Raw genomic sequence first — 12,153 nt, forward strand, 5'->3', positions numbered from 1 at the left:
TCTGCTGAGTGTTAGTTCCAATCGAAGTTATTTATTGGAGTGAAGAACTTGAGATCCAAATGAGCCTTAACTATTTTATAGGCATGACTAATCAGCTTTTTAGAAAGCATCCTGTTTTCATAGTGATTTACTCTTCCTGCTTTTGCAGTATCATGCAAGACTGCTCTTGAGTCATTTCAGTTCATGCAGGTGACAGTAACTTGAACTGTGGAGATGTTCTTTACCAGAAGTCTTCCCCTTTGATCTTAATCAGATGTACCCCATAGGGAGATTGATTACATCTCACTCTTATCTTTACTAAGTGGGAGATGAGATCTCAGTTTGTTGCCTTCTTGCACCACTTGGAAAATGACACAGAATTTTTTTTTTTACTCTTTTTACTGTCACAGCTTTCAGCAGTCAATCACATAATATCTGTAATTCATTTAATGTTCTGTATAGAAATAATAATATTGAAGTTGCTGGAATAGTAAACGAAGGACTTCCTGTGTGCAAAGTGCTACATAGACTCAGGAAAATACCACTGCTCAGTTTTTTTAAATAGCACAACCTTAGCATAGGCTTTGAATTATTATTAATTCAAAAGCATATTGACTCTACAGAGCTCAATATATTTCATTAAAATTACTGAACCTGTTACTCATTGGATGAAAAGATCTTAGGGGGATGGTTCTCTAACCTACTCTATGGATGGTTTTCTGAAGACTTGCTTAGATACTCCGCTGATATTTAACTGGAGAAGTGATATGCTTTGATGAAGACATCCATGATTGCCAGCCTACTGGCTGATGCAAAAAAAACCAACCTCTCTGTTTGGTGAGTTTTGTATGTGAAGACTTCATCAACAAGAAACAAAGCAAATTAGCTGTCAGTGCCAGCCAGAAAGTCATTCAAAATTAAGCTTGTTTTCTCTAAGTGCATTCTAGTTGCCCAGATGCTTATCACTAATGCAATCAAATATATTCACTGCTTTAGGGAAATACAAAAGGATATACTTTAATATTTAAGGAGATACTAAGGGAGAAAGGCTTTTAGGAATTCGGGCATGATGGGCATGTTCAGTTTTTGCCTGTACGTTAGCCTGTGGAAGGGGTTTTCTCAGATGGGCTGAATCCATTATAACTACCTTGAGTTAAACTTGAGAAAAAATTCTTTGAGGAAGAAACCATCACAACCATACAGTTTGGAACACCTAACTGAATTATTTTTCATTACCCTGTAAGCCCAGCTGCTGTTTTCAGTACTGTATATGCCTTTAATTTGAAGACCATTTTCTTTGTCTGAAGAGGCCTTTTTCTGTATCACACTTTTGGGAATCTATACAGTGTTACAGAGCTTGTTTGTGCTTTTTTTTTGTTTGTTTGTTTTTTTCCTAAATGCCTCAGTGATTTGCCTTCAATTTATCTTCTACAGAATTTGAATGTATTTAAGATAGTGCTCAGTGCAGTGCATTCTCCTCTCACTAGTATCTAAAGCTTGACTTAAGAGAATTTTCCTTTTATGTAATTTATTTTTGTGCATTGGTTCGTGAAGCTGTTTGTTTGGTTTGGTGGGGATTTAGTTGGTCCCTGTGTCCCACACCCACTCCCCCCCTCGCCCCCTCTCCCCTGACATTTACTCTGTCTTCAGAAGGTAATCACTGGTTTTGGATTTCTTCTATTTTTCTCTATTCTAAGCAGCACTGAATATAACATGTATGTGGAATCTTAATCCTCCTTCCTTAGACGTATGGACTCTTACTGGCATAATAATTGCATGCCTGCATACCCTCTACTACTGCTTTCTGTCCAGCAGTTAGCTTAGTTAACATTTTTTGTTTTTCCACAATTGATCTGTTTTTCACTTCCATATTCCTCCCTAGGTTTTTTTTCTGACTTGTATGTTCATTCCCATATTTCTTTTCATATCTCTTCTTCTGAGGTTGGAAAGTTTCTCCCACCAAGCCTTTTGTTTTACTTATGTTCAGACTATTTGTTTTGATGTAAGGAAAATTCTGCCGAGCATTAGTAACTACATTGGAACTAGCCTATCTTTCCAATAACTGTTAATGGAAAAGACATATAGTAATGTTATTATTTTGATTTTTATTGGAATTTTCTATAATTTACTTTCCTCTTGATCTCCTACCTTTCTGTATGTGACTTGTATTTTAATGTTATACTGTCTTCCAGGATAGCAATTACATTCTGAGCAGATTAACAAATAACTATTTCAAGGTCTGTACATTTAGCAAAACAAATCAGATATAAGAAAACAAATGTATTCTTCTTTAGATATGTTAAGAGCAAGTGTAGTTTAAAGTTTGAGGGTATTTTGAAAATCTGTGAAGAAGGTATAGACAAAAATCTTTTTAGAAATGCAAAAATGTCTTGTAAAACTTACTGGCTTGAATTAAAGCATTCAGAATCTTTGAAGTTAAAGACTGGACATAGCAAGATACTTATCTGAATTTTGCATTGTGCAATATAGTTCAGCGGGAATTCACAAGGGGAAAAAAAAACATCTAGAGCAGAATCTTGGAATTTTTTTTATGATCCATTCTGAAATCTTCCCGTTTGTGTGACTGGATGCTCTTTCTTGTGCTTTGAGTTAACAGCTGCTGTTAGTAGTCGATAAATGTCAACACTTATAATGTAGGATTTTTTTTTTTTCTGTGTTGTAGTTTGTCATTCCTTCTCTCTGCCAATGTGATGTGCAAAATATGTCTGCTATAATGTTTGACTTTGAGAATGATGGAATTTTGGAGTTCATCATTTCGATGAGCTGATCTGCAAATACTTTGAGGGAATTTTCAGATTCTGAAAGAAGTAACAATGTATTAAAAAAAAATTTGTGCCAACTTCCATGGGGTGTTTTTTCCCATCGCTTTGAACAGACCCTTAGAAGGGATGAACTGAAATAGATACGTAATTCATATGCAAATAAAATACAACTTTATTTACAGGATCTGCTGATTAAAAAAATTATTGAGAAAACATAGTCTTTTCACATTGGCTTGCTTTGTACATTAGTTGTGTCTCCAGCTCTGCTTATGTTCTCTGTGGGTACTCTTTTTGTAATGCAAAATGTGAAGCAAGGAGGAGATGCATAGATGATGTCCCTTTGTTCATCGCTGCGTGGTCAAAGGCCTAATTAACTGTATGGGCTGAAGAAATTCTTTTCTCCTATTGATAATCTTGAGGAAGGAAGGGACTTGATGGCTGAAAGACTTAAGCAAATAATTTCTAAGTCTGAGTTCTGCTTGGATGATATGTGTCAATACTAAATTGGTAAGATTTGGAGTATGTTAAATACTAGCTTATTTCGAGGAAGTTTGTTGCTACTCTTAAATTTCTACCCTTTTGAAGAATGCCTTTTTGTATTGTTAGCCTGACCAGTGGTTTAATCTGGGAAAACACAAAAATTACTCGGTCTGGAAAGCTTGTGAGCTTTGCATTTCAATAAAAAAAGACTTCTTATACCATAAGTAAAAGGTTCTGTTGTCAAGTATTCTACTGTGTCTTTACAGCTGTATGTTCATTATAACCTGAAAGGGGTTATATAGACGTATCGGTGGGTAACTCTTTGTATCTGAATGCATCTGTTGGCCAGTTCCTCAGTCAGAAGTGATTGTATTTCATAACTTGGTAGTGTTTGCTGCTGCTGTTTTCCTCTCATTAACATGCTGCACAGCTGACTTGAAAGCAGTTATGCCAAAACTGGCATGACATTGTAACTGTTGTAGTGTGTTGCTTGCTTTTATTCTCCTTATCCAGTGTGTCTCTTTACATCTCTACTCCCTGACTTCCTTTAGGAGTTCTGGTTCCTTTGCCTGGTTAATACCCATTCATAGTCAGTTCTTCTGTGTCTCCTTTTCTAATTTAGTTTTCTTCAAATCTTGTGTATGTTGGCCAGCAGCATGATTTTTGCTTAGTAATTCAGAACGCCTACTCTCTATGCTCTCTCAGACATGCTTATGTGTCATTTCAATTTTAAGTTGGTTGCTTTTTAATTCATTCAGACTGGACAATGGGAGTAGTTCCCATTCGTTGTTACTAGATTTTAACCTATTTTTCCCCCTAAAAATAGTAATTATAATTCAACTGTCATTACCCAAATGGAGGTAATTTCTCCTATCAAAAAAGGGCTACCAATTTTATTTGGAAATATGGAAAAATATGGTTTCATAATATCTTCAACCCATTTGCTGCATATCACATAAAAATGAATTTTGATGTTTTTGTTTGTTTCTTACTCTGGTAAAGTGTTTTATCCGTTAAAGTTTCTGTTTGTTTTCTACATTTAGGGATTATTTAAGTAACAGAGAAGCTGAAGAAATGTTATAAATTATTAAGTCATGTCAAATTTTTTGGCAGTTCCTTCCATTGTTTTGATTTTACTTATGTTGGATGTGACTTTTCTTGTATTCTGGTTTAAATTATTTTAACTCTGTTCAGATGCTGGGAGTAGGTAGCTTATTTAGAGTTTTTCTGCCAGACAAGTATGGAAAGTTTCTCTGGATTTCTCAATCTGTTTGTGTGTACAAATTTTTTCAGTATCTGGCAGGTGATTCAACCTTCATGGGGTCCTGTGTACTAACAGAAGATGACTATAACTTCTACTGAAAGAGGGCAAAGAGAATACAATAATGAAAGTTTGTTGCTCACATAATGTTGTACCACCATATGCATGAAGTGCATCTTAACAGAACTTTTCAGCTATTTCTTATCTATCTATTGTTTTTACATATTCTGTTTTAGATAATTTTTCACCATATTATATAACCATCTTAATTTCATTCCTGTCTAGGTAAGGTTGTTTTATGTCATAAAAAAGATGAAAAAAGTCTTAGTTTAAGATGAGTTTCTTTTTTATAAAGGGGCTTAATTTAACACTTGTAAAATGTATTTTTTTATCACTGATAAGATGACTTGCAATTCTGTGCTCTGCCGACAAATTCCATTGCAGCGGTATTTGTGTGATGATTTTAAAGTACGTTGTAGCTTTCCAAAGTAGCCTTTTTGGGCAACCTTATAGTACAAAGGTAGACATTATAATAGATTACAAGGATAAGCATTATAATATAGTTACTAGGTGTACAACATTAAGCTTAATCTGAACTTTTAGTAGTAATGTATTCTGTTGCCTTTTTTGTATTTTAAGTGTGTTAAGAATAGACTTAATTAAGAATAGACTTAATATATTTATACTATAGTAAATGCCAATAACATTCAATATTGTGCAAGAGAGTTTTGCAGTCCAGTAGAGACAGAGGAGATGGGACAGGCAAAGAAGCTTAGTGGAATTTGACAGGTGAGGCTTTTAATGTTTGAATTGGTTCACTCCTTGAATTTCAGCAGATTGTATTACAATAGTATTAGAATGGCCAGTGACTTGCTGAATCAGGACTTAGAGAAATTTTCCATGATTGCAGGCTGGGAAATGTAGCTACATAAATACCTTTAATAATTTGTGTAATACAGCAGCATTGTCAGCAATTAATTTTATCAGAAATTTTGACTTAGTAATAACATGATAAGAACATTAGAAAAAAGGAGGAACAAAGAGAAAAACTATTTGTGGGGGAAAAAAACAAACCCCCAAAAACCCTGAACACCAGTAATTAAATTAGTTTTTTATTATGGGTTATTTAACTTCTCAGTGGTCAGGAATATATCCACATTACCTTTCCAAAAGAACATTCCCATTCTTTTCTAAGCTGCTTTGAATTGCTCTTGGCAAATAGAAGAACTTTACAAAATCTGTTTTGCAGATGTGGAATTCACCATTTAAAAAGTTTAAATTTAACTTGTATACGTGGAGCCTTCTTCATGGAAGTTCTCTTTGAAAATAAATTTATGAAAGAGAAAGTAAAAATATTTACGTGGCTGTGCATATCATTCAGTATATTAAAAACTGATGTGATGAAAGAACAACATTATATGTTGGAGGGATAGTTTAAAAAAAATCTCTATAGGTTGTTTTTACTAAAGAGCAAACTCATTAAACACAGTTTGTTTTTAGGTGGAAAAAAGCCTCATTCAGGAAATGTTTTCCTTTTGTTTTCAGTGGAGTTGAAAAATATCTTGGTTATACCTACCAACAGATAAATGTTAGTATTATAATTCTGCTAAATGCTGCAACATAAAGCATAAAACAGTGTTGTTCTTTCATCCCACACTTATTTAGGCCTAGGGAGATACACTTAGTAAGAGGCTTTTTTGACCAAAATGAGTCTTCTGGAACTGATCTGATAGATCCAGGGGTAAAATTTTGTATTCATTTCAACACAAACAACATTACATTGGACCCAGAGTAGGTTAGGAAGTGAAAATTGGACTTCTGTAATGCAGTCTTAGTTATTTTTTTCGTTATGTCTGAGGCTGAGGAAAAATCAAAGTGGTACAAAATAGTCTGTAAAAAAATAGAGGCAAAATTCCAAATTGTGCTCTTGGAGTTATCTGTGATATTGTGTCATGACTGAGGGTCAGTAGCAGAAGGGGAGAGAAAATACAGAAGCAGCCTTAGTTAGCATTTGTTTCCCATATTGCCAGTTTAAAGACGTATTCCCTGAATGTAAATTGTTTGGGTTTCCCTGCTTCCTTTCTTGTTTCCATTTCCTTCTGGCTAGAATGGGAGGAGTTAAATATTAAGAAGTATTTGGTGTTGTGAGGGAAAAGGACTGGAAAAAGGCTTCATGTAAGTTTCAGGTGTAGACAGGGGGAAAGCATCAAAATGCCTTCTGGAAGAAGAGACAGGATGCTCAGATAGTTATTGACGGAGCATGGAGGGTAAAAGGGGAATGTCAGAACAAATTAGTTTGTCAGACTGTGTGATGAAGGCACTTAAAATGGGGTAGTGAAAATATCTCTCTCAGGTCCTTCAGCAATCCCTATGTTTCTAGTCCGCCACTGGTGTGAAGGAAAATATAAAACATACATAGTCTGTAGATGACTTCTAATGTTTTGTTGGTGGTGATTCAGTCAGAAACCATGGGCCCGTTGATTCATGTGGTAAGCTGAAATTTTGTCCATGGTATTACAAGATGTGTTTGCAATACAATGTCCATTTTTTAAATAAAAATTGGAAATGTTTCCATAAAGAATAAAAAAACTTAAAAGGTCTGACATGAAAGAAGAGATTAAAGAGCTCAGTCTTAGCTCGAGTTAAGGGGTCTCTGAGAATGATTGATCAATTTCTAAGTAATATATAGATGATTTCTTATTAAATATTTTTTTTTATTTTAGTAGAAAAGTTTTATAGTTAGATCCAATAGCAGCAAGGCAACAGTAAACACACATTCAGTGTGGGGATATTAAGAAAACATTGAGGGGACATTAAACACGTACTGTAGGCTATGTGGGCATTTTTAACAGGGCATGTAACTCATATGTGAGGGAATGTGGCCAACTGTCTGCAGCAGAAGCAGCAGCTCAGGTAACGTGGATTTTTCATGTGATATCTGCTGATATGACAGTTGATTTAGGGCTCACATTTTTTTTATCTGTGTTATAAGAGATAGAACTAGACCAGTGTTACTTCTTTCTTTAAAGTTGAAAGGTAAAATGAATAAGAAGGTTTGAATATGCTCTGTAGTGTTGTGAAGCAATTGAGGTTTTGACAGGACATTGAGCCCTAAAAAGAGGAGACCGAAGGCTTTAAAAAAGTCTGTCTGTGTCAGCAGAAATAAAGAATTAGGATGGTGAAGGATTCTCAGAGATTGTTTTTGGAATTGCAGCTGAGATGCTTGTGAGGCATCTTAGGTAAAAAGGCAAATAGGGGGAGGCAGGCTTTAAACTTCCCTGCACATAACCATGTTACTGGGTGCACCATCTGAGAAGTGGGTATATCAAGGCAGTCCTGGGTAACTAGCACTATAAGAGAGGAAGTAGCTTTCCAGCAGGAGATGGTCATCACAAGAGAAGGAAGAGAAGCTGGCGGTACAGGATATTCAAATGAAATTCTGGAAGGATTGAATATTATGAGGGAAAGGGACTGGAAAAAGACTCAAGTTTTGAGTAAATATCGGAATAGGAGAAGGTGTCAGTATTCCTGTTGAAAGGTAGGAGACTGAGATGGTTATTTGACAACACATGGAGAGGAAAAGGGGAATCTCAAACTCTCATAATGGTTGAGGATGGAAGCGACCTCTGAAGATCCTCTAATCCAACCATCCTGTTCAAAGAAGGATCACGTAGGCACCTAGCATATGACCATGTCCCGACAGGTTTTGAATAACTCCAAGAAAGGCAATTCCATAACCTTGCTGGGCAACCTGTTCCATATATCAGCATGGATTTATTTAAGTGACCCTAGAAAATGCATCATAATCTAATGTTTCATTTAAAATAAAATAAAAAAAAAAAAAAAAAAAAAAAACACCCAAAACAAACCAAACCCCAAACCAACCATCAGAACACTAGCGTGTCTTATGCTAGAGCTCCAACTAGAGCAAAGAAGTGATATGAGATTTGAAGACTTTTAAAAATGAGACTAATCTTGAATTTATTATGGTCAACTGGAGATTATTCTACTTCAGTTACTGATTTCTCATAACTGTCATTAAATGTGTGATTAAATATAACTTCTGTGAGCTATTTCCAGCTCATTTTCTTGTCTGTTTTATCCTAGAATTATATATATCTCAGCTCTGTAGCCTGTCTGTTCTTGTAGCTATGATGGAAGTGCCTAATGTTATGCTGTGGTGTCTTGTCTTGTTCTGGAGAAATGGCAGCCTTTGTTAAAGTGGTATTTGCTTTGCTAGAGACCAGTGAATTACGTGCTGTTGGATCACAGGCAATGTTTGTATAGGCTAACAAATGAGGTCTTGAGAAATTAGTGATTTTTTTTTTTTTTCCTTTCTGAAATTAATGATTTTCCTTCCTTTGCCAAATCCTGAAACTCTTCTCTGCTTTAGATGCCAAAAGAGTTTTGAATTTTTATCTGGAAAGAACTCAACATGTTAAATGGACAGAAAACATTTGTATCTAAGACAATTTAAAGAGTCCACCTGTATCTCAGTGTTTTAGTTCTCTCTCATTGGGATGTTATTGTGTATGTAAGACACATTGAAGATCCAGGCAGATATTCTTTCTCCATTAAAAAGAAGAAGGATGTATTTATTTTGCTAATAATGTGGGAAAAACTCAACTTGAAAAAACAATATTACATAAATGAGCCTTTGTAAAGTATTTGAAGCACACTTTTACAACAGAGCTCTAAGACCTTCAGGATTAGTGGAAAAGAATGACAATAATATTGCAATTAATTGTTTAAAATGCCTATTTAAAATAAAGAAAAGCCTGAAGAATAACCATCCAGTCTGCAATACTGACAGATAAAAGCAGGTTTGTTGGTTGTTGTCATGTGAGAATAAGACAATCTGTTTAGTTAATGAATTTGTACAAGCATTCATGCCTGTTTCCTGAAGTCTTCATTCTTGTAAAGGACTCAGTACTTTCACCTTCCTGATTTCCAGTGACAGTGGAGACTATGTAGTACCTGCATATGAACCTTTGGTCATTTGTACAGTTGTAAACAATTTTATATATTTACATGAGAGTTTGGGAAGAACTGATTTTTGTTGTTTTTTGTTGTTTGGTGTTTTTTTTTTAACATTCACATGCGTGTTAGTCAATGTGTTAGTTTCATGACTGCCGTACCATATCTTAAATGCTATTTTGCCATTACAACTTTATTTGAACAATATTATATGCCATTTATGCTGAAAAAGGTGTTTGATTATATCGTTAGAAGAAATATTTCATATGTATTAACTTTATCTAAAACAACTCTTTATTTAAACCTTTTTCCAGAACTGTGAGGACATGGGATGTTAACAATGAAAAAAAGCACAAAAGTGTATTTAAACCACGATCAGTTCAAGGTAAACGCGTGATTCCTACAACTTGCACGTACAGCAGAGATGGTAAACTTATTGCAGCTGGGTGTCAAGATGGCTCCATCCAGATCTGGGATAGGAATATGAGTGTAAGTCAAGTATTTGATAACAATATATGCTTCTAATATATCAAATGCTGAATGTTAAAGCTGATAAAATCTATTTTGATACTTTCATACCCACATTTTATTTCCGCCCCCTGCCCCCTCCCTGAAAACTAAGTAACTCATAGGCAAAATTCAATATTTCCTCTGCCTCTCTACAACTTCAGTGTACTGCTATTCGGTTCAAAACACTGAGGAAACTCTTGGCAGTCCTTTAAAAAAAAAAAAAAAAAAAAAAAAAATTGGCCACATAACATGTGATGCTTGTGGAAAAAGCTGTAATTTCTTCTTCGTTCTTATGTAATTAAAAAATGTATACTTCCATATTTTATTTGAGATATTGAATACATTAAGCAGTAACTCATAAACTGAAATCAGTTATTCATCCAGATAATAGGCAAAGGAGAATAGCATCCAAGTGGGTGAGGGTAAGAGTAATGCTGCACATTAAATGCCAAATGTTATATTGTCCAATGTGTAAAAATTAACACTGAGGCAAATTTGAACAATTTATGTAAATGCAGTGTGGTCAGAATGGGAACAATTTCAGGTTCTTTAAAATTATGAAGTATACTCTGTAATTTCTTCTGTTCATATTGAACTTAAAATTGAGTTTGTAGTAGTTATGAATCTTAACTGACAAAGAACACATGCAATTCTTGCTACTACTTTATAATTCGAAGCTTTGAGCAATCAGTGCTCCCTCTTGCTTTGTGTAGTATAGTTTAAAAAGCAGTCCAGTTCCAAAAGTTTAATTTTGCAATGTCAATAACATACCCAAGGAATTGATGCCTAGTCCCTTTCACTTCAATGGGATAAATACTTCTGGCATGCATAGGAGGAGAAAATGAGATTAGGGCCAATTTTTTGGGGAAGCCAAAGTAAGATTACAGACGAGGGCAGGGGGTGGGGGTGAGCAGGATCCTTTGAATCAAACTGACATCATAAATCTTTGAAAGCTGTACAATTCCAATAGGATGGCTTTGGGGAAATAATACTGAACTAATACAAGTTACATTAGTCTGTTCAACTTCATCTTTCAAAACATTTGATTTTAAAAAGGAAAACAGACAATTTAGGGAACTTTTCATGAAGACTGAATAAAATTTGATTGCTGGAGGCAAGAGGAAATGTATAGATGTAAAAGGAAAAGAAAGCCCGTTGATCATATTCAAAGTACACTCTGTATTTTGGGATTGTCATCTATTTTTATTTCTGTTTTTATTTCCACTATAAACCCAGTAAAACTTCCTAATGGCATGAAGCTTGAGAATTCATCCTAAGTGTAAACTTGTTCTAACAGAATAATAAATTTTTCAGAGACTGGCTTTCATCACCTGTGTATGTTGTTTATTTTAACATATACAGTATTGAAATATTAAGCTTTCTGGTGTAGTTTTAACAATAGTGCTCTTAGTAGTCTGCTTTTTCATGTGCTTTTCCTTTTGAATTTTTGTGTGTCTATAAGATGACATATTGCAGTGCTGATTGAGTGCAGTTCAAGGTGATTATGAATAATTTAAAGATGTATCCTGTACATCTTGTGCAATTTCCAACTGGTGACCCCTGTATAACAATGCAAGACTAAAGTGGTTTCCTAGTGCAACTGAAGTTGGTAGTGTCCTTGGATTTCTATTTTTAAAGCCAAAGAATTTTTGTCTTTGCTTCTGTTGGTGTCATTAAGAAATGTGCAAGATTTTTGTGTAAAGGAGCAGTGTAAATTGTTTTTTAGTGGCATTCATATCTAAAACTGCTGGTACCCTCTGGAAATCTCTGTGTATAGTTAAAATCAGGCATTTCAAAAGGCATCTTGATGAAATAATTAAAAGAAAAAAGAGAAAGCCTTCATCTTACATTTGGGGGTTGAAGAGGGATAAGAAGAAAAAAATTAAAAGGAGCATGTGTTCAAAGTAGGATTTAGAAAGAGGAGGATGGGATTGAATCCTGCACTGGAATGATGAAAGCACTTACTGGCTTGACAGGATGCAGAGATGCTTGCAAAGGCGAACAAGAAAATGTTAAGTCATGACAAAGTGGTGCAATTTTGGGGGTATGAACTGTAGGTGACACAGGAAAACAGGTAAAGCTCTGGAGAATCAAGATGTGAGGGTTAAGCTGCTTGAAGAAATATATAGTAGAAATACTAACTTCTGACTTTTGAAGAAGAAA

General features: G+C 34.8%; 1 protein-coding gene across 1 annotated transcript in view; it reads left to right on the forward strand.

Moving 5' to 3' along the window:
* The window catches only part of WDR70 (WD repeat domain 70), a 139,439-nt gene that overhangs the window by 69,855 nt on the left and 57,431 nt on the right, over positions 1 to 12,153 (forward strand). Inside the window, exon 10 of the mRNA XM_082336772.1 lies at positions 9,795 to 9,969. Coding sequence (XP_082192898.1) covers positions 9,795 to 9,969 — 175 coding nt within the window. The remainder of the gene's footprint in view (positions 1 to 9,794; positions 9,970 to 12,153) is intronic.

Source organism: Platalea leucorodia (genome assembly GCF_965183815.1).
Source record: "Platalea leucorodia genome assembly, chromosome: Z".
In the NCBI taxonomy this organism is placed as follows: domain Eukaryota; kingdom Metazoa; phylum Chordata; class Aves; order Pelecaniformes; family Threskiornithidae; genus Platalea; species Platalea leucorodia.